The sequence below is a fragment of the Budorcas taxicolor genome, chromosome 8 (assembly GCF_023091745.1).
Source record: "Budorcas taxicolor isolate Tak-1 chromosome 8, Takin1.1, whole genome shotgun sequence".
Lineage (NCBI taxonomy): Eukaryota > Metazoa > Chordata > Mammalia > Artiodactyla > Bovidae > Budorcas > Budorcas taxicolor.
In genome coordinates this window covers 87,428,460-87,446,659 of record NC_068917.1, presented here as the reverse complement: position 1 = coordinate 87,446,659, position 18,200 = coordinate 87,428,460, and the positions used below count along the sequence as shown (strand labels likewise).

General features: G+C 43.5%; 1 protein-coding gene across 1 annotated transcript in view; it reads right to left on the bottom strand.

The window, feature by feature from the left end:
- Nucleotides 1-14,751, bottom strand: part of FAM120A (family with sequence similarity 120A) — a 116,897-nt gene extending 102,146 nt beyond the window's left edge. Inside the window, exon 1 of the mRNA XM_052644891.1 lies at nucleotides 14,278-14,751. Within this exon, the coding sequence (XP_052500851.1) occupies nucleotides 14,278-14,751 (474 nt within the window). The remainder of the gene's footprint in view (nucleotides 1-14,277) is intronic.
- Nucleotides 14,752-18,200: the final 3,449 nt, after the last annotated feature.

Genomic DNA, 18,200 nt, shown 5'->3' with positions numbered 1-18,200 from the left:
CAAGGCAAACCATTCAATATCACAGAAATCCAAGTCTATGCCCCAACACTAATGCTGAAGAAGATGAAGTTGAACAATTCTATGAAGACTTATAAGACCTTCTAGAACTAACACCCAAAAAAGATGTCCTTTTTATTATACAGTACCAGAATGTAAAAGTAGGAAGTCAAGAGATACCTGGATTAACAGACAAATTTGGCCTTGGAGTACAGAATGAAGCAGGGCAAAGGCTATCAGAGTTCTACCAAGGGAACGCACTGATCGGAACAAACACCCTCTTCCAACAACACAAGAGAAGACTCTAAACGTGGACAACACCAGATGGTCAATACCGAAATCAGACTGATTTTATTCTTTGCAGCCAAAGATGGAGAAGCTCTATACAGTCAGCAAAAACAAGACTGGGAGCCGACTGTGGCTCAGATCATGAACTCCTTACTGTGAAATTCAAACTTAGAGAAAGTAGGGAAAACCACCAGACCATTCAGGTTTGACATAAATCAAATCCCTTATGACTATACAGTGGAAGTGACAAATAGATTCAAGGGATTAGATCTGATAGAGTGCATGAAGAACTATGGATGAACGTTTGTGAAACCATACACAAGGCAGGGATCAAGACCAGCCCCAAGAAAAATAAATGCAAAAGGCAAAACGGCTGTCTGAGGAGGCCTTACATATAGCTGAGAAAAAAGAGAAGTTAAAGGCAAAGGAGAAAAGGAAAGATACCCATTTGAATGCAGAGTTCCAAAGAATAGCAAGGAGAGATAAAATAAGCCTTCCTCAGTGATGGATGCAAAGAAACAGAGGAAAACAATAGAACTGAAAGACTAGAGGTCTCTCGTCAAGAAAATTAGATACCAAAGGAATATTTCAAGCAAAGTAGGGCACAAATAAAAGACAGAAATGTCTTAATCTCTCCTAACACAAGCAGAAGAGATTAAGTAGAGGTGGCAAGAATACACAGCAGATCTATACAAAAAAGATCTTCACAACCCAGATAACCACGATGGTGTGATCACTCACCTAGAGCCAGACATCCTGGAATGCAAAGTAGAGTGGGCCTTAGAAAGCTGGTGGAGGTGATGGAATTCCAGTTGAGCTGTTTCAAATCCTAAAAGATGATGCTGTGAAAGTAGTGCACTCAATATGCCAGCAAATTTGGAAAACTCAGCAGTGGCCACAGGACTGGAAGAGGTCAGTTTTCATTCCAATCCCAAAGAAAGGCAATGCCAAAAAATGTTCAAACTACTGTAAAATTGCACTCATCTCACATGCTCGCAAAGTAATGCTCAAAATTCTCCAAAACAGGCTTCAACAGTACGTGAACTGAGAACTTCCAGATGTTCAAGATGGATTTAGAAACTCAACATTTAGAAAACTTAGATCATGGCATCTGTTCCCACCACTTCATGGCAAATAGATGAGGAAACAATGGAAACAGTGAGAGATTTTATTTTCTTGGGCTCCAAAATCACTGCAGATGGTGACTGAAGCCACGAAATTAAAAGACACTTGCTCCTTGGAAGAAAAGTTATGACCAACCTAGACAGCATATTAAAAAGCAGAGACATTACTTTGCCAATAAAGGTTCATCTAGTCAAAGCTATTGTTTTTCCAGTAGTCATGTGTGGATGTGAGAGTTGGACTATAAAGAAAGCTGAGCACTGAAGAATTGATGCTTTTGAACTGTGGTGTTGGAGAAGACTCTTGGGAGTCCCCTGGACTGCAAGGAGATCAAACCAGTCCATCCTAAAGGAAATCAGTCCTGAATATTCATTGGAAGGACTGATGCTGAAGCTGAAGCTCCAGTACTTTGGCCACCTGAAGGGAAGAACTGACTCATTGGAAGAGACCCTGATGCTGGGAAAGATTGAAGGCAGGAGGAGACGGGGTCAACAGAGGATGAGATGGTTGGATGGCATCACCAACTCGATAGACATGAGTTTGAGTAAACTCCGGGAGTTGGTGATGGACAGGGAAGCCTAGCAAGCTGCAGTCCATGTGGTCACAATGAGTCAGACAAGATTGAGTGACTGAACTGAACAAGTAGAGCTGAAAAGTGAGAACATGAAAGTCAATGCCAATTTGGTGGAAGATTTTACTGTTGTTTAAAGAGCAATTTCACTGTCATGACATACATTAGTAATGTCTCTAAAAGTAAATCTTTCCTCCTCAGGAAATCTGAAATTGTAGCTGAACAAAGGTTTTTTACCTTATATAGCTCTTGGTTATTCTATAAGAATTGTTAATAGTGGTCTTAAAAGCAAGGAAAATCAATTTCTTTTAAAATAAGGGAGTGGCACATGAAAAGATTCTCCACTTCATTAGTCATAGGGAAATGTATATCAAAACCGCAATGAGATATCATTTCACACAAATTAAGATGGCTGCTGCTGCTAAGTTGCTTCAGTCATGTCCAACTCTGTGCAATCCCATAGACGGAAGCCCAACAGGCTCCCCCGTCCCTGGGATTCTCCAGGCAAGAACACTGGAGTGGGTTGCCATTTCCTTCTCCAATGCATGAAAGTGAAACGTGAAAGGGAAGTCGCTCAGTCATGTCCGACTCTTAGTGACCCCACGGACTACAGCCTACCAGGCTCCTCCGTCCATGGGATTTTCCAGGCAAGAATACTAGAGTGGGGTGCCATTGATGGCTACTATAAAAAAAAGAGAAGTAAGCAAGTGTTGGCGAGTATTTGGAAAAACCTGAATCCTCACACGCTGCTGGTGGAAATGTGAAATGATGCAGTTGCTAAGGAAAATGGTATAACAGATCTCAAAATATAAAATCATCATATGAACCAGCAATTCCATTTGTGGGCATATACTCAAAAGAAATGAAGGCAAAGATTCAAACAGATATTTGCACCCTCATGTTCACAACAATATTATTCATGATAGCCAAGAGGTAGAAGCAACTTAAGTGTCCACTGACAGATGAACAGATAAGCAAAATGGGGTATTATCCACACAACACATTATTATTCAGCCTCAAAAAGGAAGGAAATTCTGACAAATGCTACAATACAATGAACCTCAAGGACATTATGCTCAGTGAAATAAATGCAGTTAAAAAAAATTAATTCTGTGTGATCCCACTCATATGAGGTAGTCAGATTCATGGAGACAAGAAAGTAAAACGGTGGCTGCCAGAGGCTGGCAGAGGGGAATGGGGAGTTAGTGCTCAACGAGCACAGTTTCACTTGGGAAAGATGAGAAAGTTCTGAAGACTGACGGTAGTGACTGCATGACAGTGTGAAAGTGGTTTTGCATCCACTGATATGGAAGGCTGGCTACACTCACTGTACTCTGTCATTTTACATCAGGGATTTGAGCATCTTTGGATTTTGGTATCTGAGGGGGATCTTGGAATCAGTCATCTGCATACTCCCAAGGGAAGTTTGTGAAAGTGAAAGTGAAGTCGCTCAGTCGTGTCCAACTCTTTGTGACCCGTGGACTGTAGCCCACCAAGCTCCTCCATCCATGGGATTCTCCAGGCAAGAATACTGGAGTGGGTTGCCATTTCCTTCTCCAGGGGATCTTCCCGATCCAGGGATCAAACCCAGTTCTCTCATATTGCAGGCAGACGCTTTAACCTCTGCACCACCAGGGAAGCCTTAATTCCATTTAAAAACAGTTAAAATGGTAAAACTTTTGTTATGTATATAGGTTATCACAATTTAAACAATAAAAATATATAATGATAAAAAGAGAGTGGCACCCCATCTCCCTGTCTTCTCAGGAAACCTAGGCACTTGGTGCCAAAACACAACTTCCTACTTGTTAAAAGAGAAATTTTATCTTTCCTTTGAGTAATGACAATATATATGTAATGTATAATATCTGCCAGCTTACATAAAAGGGTGAGATTTCTTCTTTGCAATCTCTTTAGCATGTTGTCTGTGATGCAACTGCAATCTGTTTCAATGCTTATTCAATAAAAAAAACTCTTATTTCTCTGCTTAAAAAAAATTAGAGTGAATGTCATAAAAGAAATGCAAGTTAAACTTCATAAATTTTTAAAATAAAATGATAAAAGGAATGTAGAAATACCAACATCATTTGTATTCAGTGTTTATTCAGCCTCCGATATTAATCTAATGATTCCATTAACTCCTAGCAATATTCAAGTTTTGGAATTTAGAAAAATGAATCTCAGATTGACGCAATCTATTTCAAAGGGGTGACACCTGCAAACTCTTTTATTTAAAAGTTTTATGGCTCACATAAGTACACAGGCATGGTTCACAGGAGTGAAGGTGAAAGTCACTCAGTCATGTCCAGCTCTTTGCAACCCCATGGATGAGAGTCTGCCAGGCTCCTCTGTCCTTGGAATTCTCCAGGCAAGCATACTGGAGTGGGGAGCCGTTCCCTTCTCCAGGGGAATCCTCCCAACTCAGGGATCAAACCCAGGTCTCCTAAACTGCAGGCAGATTCTTTACTGTCTAAGCCACGAGGAAAGCCCCCACATAAGTACAGGAGATTGAAAACCCATGGAGCCTATGCTTATCCAAGCAGTCAAATGAGGCCCTCCTTGTCTGGACTGGCTGGCACTCCTGCTCATGAAGATGAACAGTACACTCCAGAGCCATGAAAACTCAACCCTCCAGTAATATCCCTTTCAGTATATCTCCCCACAATACTTAGCCTAATATCAACAGGGTAGCTTCGATTTTTCCAAAGAAATAAATTTATTCCAGAGACAAGTGAGAGGCAAGTAACCAGGGTACAAAAGAAACACGCTTCTAGATCACAGATCCTTAATTTCACAGATTCACCATCACCTTTGCAGATAAATCAGTGTACCAAATTCAACTCTACACTAGTTCTAAAATGCCTAGGAACAAGGTTTGATAAAAGTCATGTGTAAGAAGGGAGAAATGATGGCTAACTTCAGCCAATTACCCTAAGCAGTCACCCCTTTTATTCTTCAACACAACTCCTAAATTAAGCAGCATAAAGGGTTTACTCAAAGATAAAGCCTCTGTGCCAAGTGACCAAGCTGAGACTACTTACCTATGAAATGACAAGACTCTGGGTTTGAACACAAACTTTCTACCATCTTTCTGCTATCACTGCCTCGCAAAGGGGACTGAATAGTGGTCGTCATCCATCAGAGGACTTACTTTCTAGAGAAAATAGTGTTGTTAGGCAGACTCTTTGAGAAAACATAAACATAAGTAAAAAACAAATGATGTCAGCTATATAGAGACATTTGCAGGATTTTAGAGTATTTCTAGCTGAACTCTGATTCATTTACATTTAATTGTTCTATTTATAAAATTCTTTCTATAAATCCACTGGAAAATAAATCTAACTTTTCAAATCCTAAAGTATCACTTTCCTAGGGTGAGGGTTGAGAAAATAGGTAAAGGAAATCAAAAGGCACAAACTTCCAGTTATAGTTGACCCTGAACAACCGGGAGGGAGGTGTTGACAGGCACCAATTCTCCACACAGTCAAAACTCTGTGTATAACTTTATAGTTCCTCCTCCATCCATGGTTCTGCATCCACTGATTCAACCAACCACAGATTTGGTCGTAGGACTGTAATATTTACTATTGAGAAAAAAATCCACATCTAAGTGGGGCTGCACTGTTCAAACTTGTGCTATTCAAGGGTCATCTCTATCTGGAGGAGGGCATGGCAACACACTCCAGTATTCTTGCCTGGGGAATCCCCATGAACAGAGGAGCCTGGCGGGCTACACACAGTCCATGGGGTTGCAAAGAGTCGGACACCACTGAGAGACTAAGCACAGTATACTTGAAAGTTGCTGAGAAGGCTTAAAAATTCTCATCATAAGAAAAAAAAGTATAACTATGTATGGTGATGAATGTTAACTAGACTTACTGCGGTGATCATTTCAAAATATATAAATATAATGAATCATTATGCTGTGCACCTGAAACTAATATAATGCTGTATGCCCACTACATCTGAATTTTTAAAAAAGAAGTAACTCCTCTTCATACTACGAGGCATTTATTTCTGTGGTCAATTTCTTACTAAGACTGGAATGTGTAGTATGTTTTAATTAATTCCTGTCCACTCTATGAATTCTCATTGTATAAAACAAAATGAAGAGCACTGTGGGTCTAGAAATATATTAGAGAGAAGGTATGTATATTTATGTATCTTATTTAGAAAACTTAGTTGCAATTCTTTTTAATTACTTCTCTTCCTGTTTCAAACATTTATATGGCTTTACTAAGGCCCAAAGCCTAGAATTCTCTGACTTCTTATCACCAGGATTTCCTAGTACTGGCACTGCTGATATTCGGGAATGGGCAATTCTTTACTGTGGGGCTGAACTGCGCATTGTAGAACATTTAGCAGCATCCCTAGCCTGCAGCTGAAATGCCTTCAGTTGTGACAATCAAAAATGTCTCTACGCACTGTCAAAACCACCAGTCCCCAGCCCCAGTTGAGAACCACTCACTACTCTTCACTGACTAAACAGACTGTCCTATGGCATCAAAGTTTCAAACACTGACGGGGGAAAAGGAGCCCCAGCTTCCATTAAACACCTTAAAGGATTCCATTCGTTTCTGTTATATTCACTCCTCCATGCCTAGCCTATAACAGGCACTCAATATTTGCTAAAGAGAGAGTGAATCATCATTGGGAACAAGTCAGAAAAGAGAGCGTGAGAAATTCAAGGTGAGAAAATAAATCTTACTTAATGGCCATTGATCCAGGTTTTAAAAGAAAATAATTACATTTGTCTGCCTATATAAATAGAACAAGGCAAATATATAATTAACAAGCTGAATGCCTATACTAAACATACAGGAGGAGTAAAATTAGTCCCCAGTCTCAAGCAGCTGATAGTGGGAGAGGTACATACACAGGTAGCGATAATAAAGCTTTTGAGATGGGCTTTGTGGTAGAAGTAAAATTCTAACATGCGAAAGTGGAGTAGACAAGAGGGAGCAACATCAGCAGTTAGGAAACAGTGAACAGTCCGGTTGGGAGTATTTTAAAAGTATAACAGAATTGTGAATATGACAGAAGGTAGAATGGACTCAGATTGCAGGAGGGTCTAAAAGCCTACATAGTAAGTTTGGATTAAGGATTCCGTTCTAGTCGTTGCCAGGAGAGTGACTCACCTGACGACCCTGCAGGCTGCTCTGACACTGTGTGCAAGAGGAGTTCCACTGTCGACACCAGGCATGGGGGCCCAGACACATCCAGAGGCAATCCAGACTAACACCCACAGTAAAGACACAATTTAATATAATGATATTTACCCTTAGTATATGTCTTGCATTCTACTTTTTATTCTATTTTATTGTGTCAACTTTTCTAAATGCCAATAAACACCCAATAATTCGGTTTTACAACCCACCAGCACATTTGCAAGGCACTTAGGCCTTTTCGATAAATTTGGTGAGTTCATATGTTGGGGATACTAGAAACGAGGAAGAGAATTGTGAGAGGCTGCTGGGCTAGAACTGACGTGTCATACTGCAGGGAGTGGAGGATGGAATGATAAAAATGTCAAAGATGATTCTAGGGTGGTTAAGTGTAACTTTGAAGTGGGTGACCATGAGGTTCAAACCAGTTTGGGCTAAAAGTGAAACCAGAACAGACTGGGAGAAGAGAAAATTGTGGAAAGTGAAAAAAGAATGCAGGATACATCAGTAGTGGTCAGGTTCTCGGAGGGGCATGCAGTTTGAAGTCTTATCATTCTTCCTGATAATCATGGGCAACAAACTCCAGGGTAACTAAAGTGAAATTACAACAGTCACTAGAGGTGAGTAATCTGAGGCCAGATGAGAGATGAAAATAGTCAGTTTGTGTGCTGAATGGGATATTGTAGAAATAGTCGCTAAGTATATAAAACTAGCTAAACTAGCTGCTCACGTCTTTAAGAACAGTAAAAGGGTACACTGGAATCTGTCAAAAGCTGAAAGAGTATGTGCAGAGTTTCGTTTTTAGTCGTTAAGTCTTTCCCAACTCTTTTGAGACCCCCATGGACTGTAACCCGCCAGGCTCCTCTGTCCACGGGATTTCCCAGGCAAGAATACTGGGGTGGGTTGCCATCTCCTTCTCCAGAGGATCTTCCCAACCCAGGGATTGAACCCACACTTCTTTGCCACTGAGCCATCAGGGAAGCCCTCTCTGTTATATACTCTTCTCATAATCCCCAATATTATCTCTTTTGAGGTTGATACTATGCACATACAGACTCCCCTGGTGGCTCAGTGGTAAAGAATCCTCCTGCAATGCAGGAGATGTGGGTTCAACCCCTGGGTTGGGAAGATCCCCTGGAGAAGGAAATGGCAACTCACTCCAGTATTCTTGGGAAACTGAAATTACATGGACAAAGGAGCCTGGTGGGCTACAGTTCATCAGGTTGCAAAAGAGTTGGACACAACTTAGAAACTAAACAACAACAATAAAACATAAAAGTTTTGGAGAATTATGGCATTTATGCAAAGTTATATTTCAGTAACTCCAGGAAATGGAAGTACTTTGATAAAAAGGGTTCAACAAGGCAGAAGAGAAGAGGCAGTGGGCTTTGATAAGTCTAACTTTAACAGTAAAAAAGGCCAGAAGTGGGGGGAGGTTTAGAAATGGGTGGTAACTGTTGATAAATATCAGTGCTTAAGTCACAAATCGGTGTCTTAAGGGCTGAATCTAGCCTGGAGTCCATTTTGCTTGGCTCAAAGGTGTTTTTAAAATGGGATGATTTCAAATAAAAATCTGATTTCTGACTTCCTTGAAAAATCTCAAGGTCTGGCAAAGTTGCCTCTATAGTCTTGTAAGGCTTTTAAAATGTGCACACTCTTGGATCCACCATGTATGTGTGTCATACCATTTGTAGGAGATGGATAAATTATGGAACACTATTGCATTCGGAGAAGGTGATGGCACCCCACTCCAGTACTCTTGCCTGGAAAACCCCATGGATGGAGGAGCCTGGTAGGCTGCAGTCCATGGGGTTGCGAAGAGTCGGACAAGACTGAGCGACTTCACTTTCACTTTTCACTTACATGCATTGGAGAAGGAAATGGCAACCCACTCCAGTGTTCTTTCCAGGAGAATCCCAGGGACAGGGGAGCCTGGTGGGCTGCCGTCTATGGGGCAGCACAGAGTCAGACACGACTGAAGCAACTTAGCAGCAGCTTGGCAGCATGGCATTAAAAGACGCTTACTACTTGGAAGGAAAGTTATGACCAACCTAGACAGCATATTCAAGAGCAGAGACATTACTTTGCCAACAAAGGTCCGTCTAGTCAAGGCTATAGTTTTTCCTGTGGTCATGTATGGATGTGAGAGCTGGACTGTGAAGAAAGCTGCGTGCCGAAGAATTGATGCTTTTGAACTGTGGTGTTGGAGAAGACTCTTGAGAGTCCCTTGGACTGCAAGGAGATCCAACCAGTCCATTCTAAAGGAGATCGGTCCTGGGTGTTCTTTGGAAGGAATGATGCTAAAGCTGAAACTCCAGTACTTTGGCCACCTCATGCGAAGAGTTGACTCATTGGAAAAGACTCTGATGCTGGCAGGGATTGGGGGCAGGAGGAAAAGGAGACGACAGAGGATGAGATGGCTGGATGGCATCACTGACTCGATGGCCATGAGTCTGAGTGAACTCCGCGAGTTGGTGATAGGGAGGCCTGGCGTGCTGCGATTCATGGGGTTGCAGAGAGTCGGACATGACTGAGCGACTGAACTGAACTGAAAGAAAGCAAATTGCTGAATAATGTAGTGATCACATTAATGTTAAAACTAAAACTACTATGATAATATATGATATATAGAATATACATAGGGAGCTGCTGTGGAAAACAGTATGGTGATTCCTTGAGAAATTAAACATAGAAATACCAAATGACCCAGCAATCCCACTCCTGGGTACATATCCCAAAGGACTGAAAACAGGGACGCCCAAAAGATTTTTGCACAACCATGTTCACAGGAGCACCATTCATCAGTGCTATTCACTTGGCTATTTCACAATAGCCCAAAGGGGAAGTAACCCAAGAAGCCATAAAGTAAACGTGGTTCATCCATACAACAGAGTATTATTCAGACAGAAAAAAGGAAGGAAATCTGACACACTGTTATAATATGGATGAACCTTGAAGACATTAGGCTAAATGAAATAAACCAGTCACCAAACTGGCACACTTGAAGAACACAGATATTTTTAAATGAGTATTTTAAATGGATGGCTGGTTTGACTTATAATGTGGTCAATTCAGAATTCTAAGTATTCCCTGATCTATCAGTGATCTTTAAGAATAAAAGCATATTGCAAGTTTTCAGTGTCGCCTGGATAGAAACTGTGCTATCCAGAGCTGCATTTTTGCTATCAGCTCTGACCTGAGAGTGAACTGCGGGTAGGCACACCCCTATAGCATTCTTACACAATGAAACCGAACTTTGACTTCAGCACACTACTTCCCTCTTAAAGAAGTTACTGGTTACCTTTCCCCAGACACTGCTCAATCAGCAATCCCATTTCTTGCCATATAAAATTAGCAACAAAACACTGAGGGCTAAAGGAGACAGCGCCATGATAGAGAACCTAGCATGGAACTGGAGCCCTACAGAGTAGTCCCTCTACCCCCATCATGGACACAAAGAAAGAGCATCGCCACAAGATCTCAGGCCACAGGCTAACCTCACATTCTTCCAGTGACTTAAAACACCAGCTTTGCTTTATGTGAGATCTCAGTGAATACACAAGGACTTCATTATAAACCTGTACACCAACACCACAAGTCTTGAGGCAGAAACATTTAGGAAAGTTCCAGGAACTTAATGCCACCAAGATTTTTAAGTAAACATCAGTCCTCACTAAGTTTCAAAGGTTATGATGACTCAAGGCACACAAGAGGAAATGCTCCTCGCAACGAACAGAAGCCAAATTCAGGCCAGGCAGTTTAATGACCTGAACAAAATTAGCTGATGTGTGGGCCAACTTCTAATGGTTAAAGAAATACAATTATTACTCTAGTGAAGACATACTCTTCTAAGCCAAAAAAGATTTCTCAAAGCAAAGCTGACAGGAAATTAAGCCTTTCTGCCAGTTTACAGAACCCTGGAGAAGGCCAATACAATGGTAGATTTTTACAAGAAAAATGCTTCATATGCCCAACATTATATATAGTGAGATGCTTGTGTAAATTGCTTTGCCAATTTTTACTTAACCTTTAATTAAAAAAAAATTATACAACAAAATTAACTTTTATTTACTTTTGATATATAGCGCTACACTTTTAAAACATGCTACCACCACAACCATCAGGCTACAAGACAGTTTCATCACCTCAAAAAGCTCCCCCTTGTTGTCCCTTTATATTCACACCTTCATGTAACCTGTCATCTGGTCCCCATTTACAGCCTTATCTGCAAGAGAATGTAATATAAATAGAATCATACCTTTTGAGCCTGGCTTCCTTGTGTGTATCAGTAGTTTCTCCCTTTTTACTGCTAAGTAGTATTGCACGGTACCATAGCCTATTTACCTCTCAAAGGATATTTTGGTTGTTTCCAGTTTGAGCTATTATGAACAAAACTACTATGAACAATCAAATATAGTTTTTCTGTGAGTAATAGTTTCATTAGGAAAACACCCAGGAGTATAACTGCTGGATCATATGGTAAACCCATCTTATAAGAAACTAAGGGAGATATCTTTCAGGGTGGCATACCATCTTACATTCCCACCAGCCATGTGGGACGATTCCAGTTGCTCAGCATTCTTGCCAGCATTCTGGCATTGCCGGAATTACTTATTTTAGCCATTTCTAACAAGTATGTAGTGATATGCCATCATGGTTTTAATTCACTTAACCATTTTAATAGGCATTTTTCTATAAAACAGTACATGCTGTTTCACTTCCTTAGAGAATGCTGAACATACATTTTCCCCCAAACCATTCCCATGGAGTAAACCATACTACCCCTCAGGGGCTACTGAAATAGGGTTGTTTTATTTGTTTCTAAAGATGCCCCAGAATTACGTGTGCTTTTTATAGCATTTTCTATCTTCTCCCTTGTAAAGTGTCACTTCTTGCTATTAATGGTGTGCTTGCCTATGGCAGACTTTCCTCTGCACCCTTTTCTCAAGCTGACTTTAGAAACAGGTAACTAAGCTTATCAGAATTACATCTGAAAACGAGAGGGCAGTCTACAAGGGAGAAAAGTTGATTCTTCAATGAGGAAACAGAAAGCTTTTTTTTTTTCTTTCGGATCACTATATCAAAACTTCCTGACCTCTCATTTGGCTGCTGAGAAATTTTTAGCAGCTAAATTTCTTAGGCGTTTTCCAAAAAGGTGAGCCTGCCTGGTAAGTGTACAACAGGGAATTGAGTCATTACTATATTAAACTGTAAAACTGACATTATATTGTGATTCTATATCAGGAATTCAAAGTTTACCTAAAGCAAAGTGATTATACACTCAATTATATCTTGAGTCCAGAAACCTAAATGGAAGTAATGCTCTTAATTCTAGTTTCTTACTTACTCACACATTGGTCAAAATTCTAAGCACCTAGCAGGTGAGACATTTATAGGGGCGCAAAGACAAGTATCAAGACATTTTACAACTAAAAAAGTATATAGCAGTTCTTTCAAAAGATAGAGACCATGTACAAACACTGAATCTAATCCTAAGTAAAATTTATGATGTTCCTTTGAAAGCCATTTGACTAAAAAGCTCATCGTCTTTTCAGTAGTAAGTAGTTTCCATCTTTGCACAAGACAAAAGTGTTAACACTCAAAGCATCTTCTGGAGGTGGATCACATCAGGGAATTTCACTGTCTTACTTCTCAGAGAGCCCAGGCTCCAGGGCAGAAAATGCCAGCAGCAGTCCCTTGCACTCACCCGATCTTCCCCAGGGACGCAGGCTAGGTCTCTGCCATATTCACAGACCAATCGCAGCTCTTCCAGCAGCCTCGACCCGCAGACTTAGAAACCCTGTCACCAATTGCATTAGGATCGGGGTGGGACTTCCGCTATCACTTTAGGCTTAACCACCACCATCTCAGCACAGGCAAAAGCAGTCAGGAAGTTCAAATTTCACAAACTTTGGGATCAAGCACAGTTCAAGCAGAAATAAAGGAATAACAAAGACATTGGAAAGCAGAGTGGCCAAACTCAGAAAAATAAAACAGCCTCCCCCTAAGAACTGTAAAAGAACAATGAAAAACGAAGCAATCAAAACTCAAGTCAAGGGTCACTGGTTTGCATCTTATCTCTACCCTGGCTACTAGGTCCTGAAGCACTCCTTGGCCTGAGTTCAGGGAGGAGCCCTCTGCCAAAAGGAGAGCAGAATGCTGGACAGCCAAAGCTCTGATTACCTGAGTGCACAGCCCAAAGTGGTGGAGTTCTTACTGTGCAGAGAGAAATAAATCCTGGAAACTCTGATTCACTGACTTTGCCTGGTCCTGGACTACTCTTTTCACATCAGACACACAGAACCAAAGACTTTTTCACGCAAACTAAATCATAGCACTGACAATATCCCATGATTCTTTGAAACCCAACACACAAAAATCCGACGATTTCTCTAAATACTGTTACCTTACTGGGAACCTGGACCTAGCCCTGCGTTCTCAAGAGAAAGCCAACTCCATAGACCTTGCCCAGGTCGAACCAGGGCGACAGCAGTAGGCAGTGGCTGGAGACCCCTTCCTGTCGCCATCTAGTTCACTTGCTCCCACAAAAAACCTGTTGCTGTTCAAGCCTTCCAAAATCGAAAACCAGCATCTCATAAAAGTTCAGGTTAGTATTATGCCTGCTTCAAAGTGTGGAGGAATACTCGGGATCGCAGCGAGTGCCACTGCACCTTCCAAGCTTGCAGTTATCCGCTGGTCCTACGGTTCTCGGCCGGCCTGGTGCAGCCGAGGTTCCCAGACCCCGGGCACTCGGCAGCCGGCCGGGCTCCAGGCGGCGCGTCCATTTTGCAGCAGGTCAGACCTGGAGGGGAGAGGCGCCTGCGGTCCCCCGCGCCCAGACCCTCAAACCCGACCCAACTCCAACTTCAGACCCTGGCCTGCCCAGACCCAGACCGCAACCGAATTCCAGACTCCGACCCAGGCCTGGCCCCTGACCCCAAACCCCAAACCCGGACTCAGGCCCAGACCCCTGGCCCATCCCTGGTCCCCCAAACTCCAGTCTAACCCCGACCCACCCTCCCTTAAATTCAAGCGACCGCTTAAATTCGCGCAGACCTACGCCCGGCCTCGGTCTCCAACCCCGCCCCCGGTCCACGCGGACCCCAGTCCGCCTGCTCGCCCGGCTGGCCGCACCTTGACGTGGAAGCGGATGAGCGCCAGGCGGATGCAGTGCGCCATGCAGACGGGCGGCAGGAACCAGACCTTGGGCGGCGGGGTGCCCTTGTTCTGGACATGGCTGACGATCTGCTGCGCCGTCTGGCGCTCGTTGCCCTGCCGCTTGACCCACTCGTGCAGCCGCGCCTTCTCAAGCGCGCCGTTGAAGAAGACGAAGAGCTCGATGTTGCCGCCGAAGCAGGCCTTGGCTAGCGCGGCCAGGTAGCCGAGCATGTGGTTCCACTGGCCGCCGCTCACCCAGTCGGTGTAGAAGCCGCCGTAGAGGCGATGCAGGCAGTTGTCGGCGTCCACCAGCAGGCGCAGCGGCGTGTGCGGGGGCCGCTGCCGCCCGCCGCCCACCAGGCTGCCCCGGGCCAGCTTCTGCAGCTCCACCGGCACCACGGCGCTCGGGCAGTGCTTCTCGATGTAGTCCTGGAAGCCCTGCACGCCCATGGCGGCGGCAGCGGCGGGCGCGGGGCGGCGGGGCGGCGGGGCCGGGGGCGGCGGGGCCGTGGCGCGGGCCGGGGCCGGGGCGGCGGGCTCTAGGGGGGGCCGGGCCGAGCCGCGGGCGCGCTCATGGCCGCTGCGGCCGCCATGTGCTGCCGCCTCCCAGGGCCATGGCGGGGAGGGACCTGCGCCGTGCGCCGCTCCAGGCCCAGGCCAAGCTGAGGCGGCCTCGCGCGGGCGGGCGGGCGGGCGGCGGCGGGGCGGGGCGGCGCCAGCTGACGTACGCGGGCCGGCGGAAGGGGCGGAAGAGGCGGTGCTGCGAACCGAGGGGCCGGTAAGCAGAAGAGGGGCCGGTTCCCGGCGGCGCAGGACTCGGGCTCCGGCTCCGAACTTCGGTCCCAGCCCTGGCAGAGTCCGCGAGGCCCAGCCCAGGAAAAGGAGCTCTCGGGCCGAAGGGACGCAGCTGTGCCTGCGCGAGTTCCCAGGAGACGTCGGGGCGGTAGCTTCATCTCGTCCCCTTCCTGGTCTCCCAGAGCTGGTCACCGAGGACCACATCCCCGGCTCCAGGATCTGGCCACCCCGGGACGGCCTTATCCCCGGAAGCCGGTCAGGCAGCCCTGTCCCCGTCCGCGATCGGAGCCGGTCACCTCAACGAGGCCGCGTTCGGACCTACGGATCTGGTTACCATGAAAGGAGCCTCATCCCGGAAGTCAGTCACCCTAAGGAAGCCCCATCTTCTTCCCGGGTCCCGTTATTCCGAAAAGGCCCTGTTTCGTCCCCAAGGACCGGTCACCCAGAGGAGGCCCTTTCCTGTCCCTGTGCCTGGTCACCCCCGAGAAGGCCTTATTCTTGAGAGTCGGCCACCTGAGGAGTCCCAAGTTCCATCCCCAGGAGCTGGTCACCCTGAGGAGGCCTCAACCCAATCTTGGGATCTCGCCACCTCGAGGAGGCAGCGTACGTTTTGAGAGCCAATCATCTGAGAAGGCCTAATGCCTGGGGTCTGATCACCCCAAAGAGATCCCGTCCTGGTCCCACAGGGCCAGTCATCCCAAGGTGGGACCAGTGCCCCGGCCGAGGCGGCTGCAGAGGGAAAGGTGGTCAGGAACTGAAAGTCGGGATGTATCTAGGGGGAGGAGTGAGCAGAAGTCCCAAACGGAGAAAGGAATCAGTTTCTGCGCTGTGTGCCGAAGTGTAGTTACCGAGTTTTGGAAATGATCACCGGCTCTCTCAACTTAATTGCATCGGTATCTTTAACTTGGGAAATAACTCTCCAGTTTCGGTTGTTCACAAGGAGTAGGGTGGTAATTCTGAGGAAGTTGGAAAAGTGGCAGGTTGACCCCACTGCCTGCTGGGTTTACTGCTTCACTGCTTTTTTGGCATAAATCTAAGAGCCACGTGAGCAGAACCCTCATTGGCCGTTCCCTTTGAGGTAGCAGATCTCCCTCCAGATAGATCTGACTCAGCCCACTTTTCAAAGTGCTTTCACTGTCTGAAGGAGCTGAAGGCTCTGCTTTTTTGTTTTCACAGTAGTAACATTTCATGGCCCAGACACTGAAATGACAATCTATAGTGTAATATACAAGTAGCCTTAGTGTCAGATATCACCAAAGAGACTTTAAAAACAGTAGCTCTGTTACAGCACGTGAAATGCCTCCTTTCTATTTGGTTCCAACTGTGAAATATCTATCTTTAACTCTCGCTTTCTGGAGACTGTGCAGCCCCTCCTAAGGAAAATGGTTTAAATCCTTCTTGCTCTAGTAGCATCTTTTGAAATGAGGTCCTTTCAGGACTTCTGTCCCGGAGCTCTGCAGTAATTACTTTTTAAATGAGGTTAATACTGCAAATATATTATGCATCATTAAAATGTTTTTTAAAACAGGTTAATGTCTTATAGAATAAAGCATTTATAAACTCAGAACTCTTAGGAGTTTGGAAGTGGTGTTTTTACTTACCTCCAACTCTCCTGTCCTTTTCTTTTCTGGAGAAAGCTCTGTAGAGGAGCAGGCCCAGACAGCAGGTGCAGAGCAGATGGAGCCTGCACCCATGAGGTTCCAAGAAGCCTCCATACTCTATTGTCCCTAAAAAGGCAAGTTGAGTTTTTTCATTTCTTGTAACTTCACCTCAAGTATAGGCCAGTATGATACATACATCAGTAAAATGCTCTTAGTATCTTGATAAATGTGTTTAATTTTAAAAAAACAGACTTTAGCAAGTTAAGCCACTCATATACAAAGTTAGTGATGAAGCCAGGATCATATGTTATTTAGAAATACAGTTAGTCATTTAAAGCCACATTAAATACTGACATCCAAAATATTCAAATTTCCTTCTATAATCTACTGTAGGCTCACGTGTTTAGGAGTAGTAGTTCTAATCAGTCATTGTAATTGAATGTATAGCACTGTCCTCCATATTTACTCATCTGTGTACTGTTTTTGTTTTCTTTTAAATATGCTTGCTTTTAAATACTTTGGTGCCAGTGTCTGGGGTTCTGAGAATTAATTTATTTTCACTTTAAGGCAGTATAAAGGACTAAGGTTATGGAATCAGATTACCAAATCTGTCTGGTCCTACCTCTGGGCCCTTGAGTAAATTACTTAAGCTTTTAAAACCTTGGTTTCTCTCATGTGTACAATGAGGGTGTTAATAGTACTTACCTTCCAGATTTTTATAAGGATTAAATGAGATAATTTGTATGCTTGCAAATTTTCAATAAATGTTGACTTTTATAACTATTACTTCCATGTCCCATAATTGTATCAACTTTATCTTTGAGAACATGTAACAGTTATCTTACTTTTTGAAACTTTAAAATTCATTTTCGTAAGTATAAATTCATTTAGGGTTATTTTCCCTATTTAAGTTTATGTTCCCATTTTTAAAAAAAACTCTCTTATGTTTTGAGTAATTAGTGGCTGGCAAAATGTTGGCTGACCCATATTTTATATAATCTTCAAATTCAGAGTTGGTTGAAGCTAAAATTTTTAAGTGTCAAGGTAAAAACAAACATCTGTATTTAAAATTTAATAAAATTATAATATCTTCTTGGATTCACAATATATAGTAACCAGTGTTTGGGGACTTTCCTAGTTCCAACCACCTGTATCTTTGGACTTTTCACTTAGAGCATATGAGAAAACTTGTTATTTCACCAAGAGATTGCCCTGCAAGCAAGAAAATGATCTGAAAAATAAAAGTGCTAAAAAGACATGGTCCTATGCTTTATAAAATTTTTAAAAAGAAATTCCAGAAAAAGTTATGATTAAGAGACAAAGAGAACTAGCCCATGGTGTGCAAAATTTACCATTATGTGGAAAACCAATGATAGAAATACTTATTTTTAGCTGTTTCACTGTTTCAGCCAATTTAGTTTTGATTAATTCATCTACTGCCCGACGAAGGAAAATATTACTTATTTTACTTACATGATTCTTTCCAAATTAAAGTGTTTTATA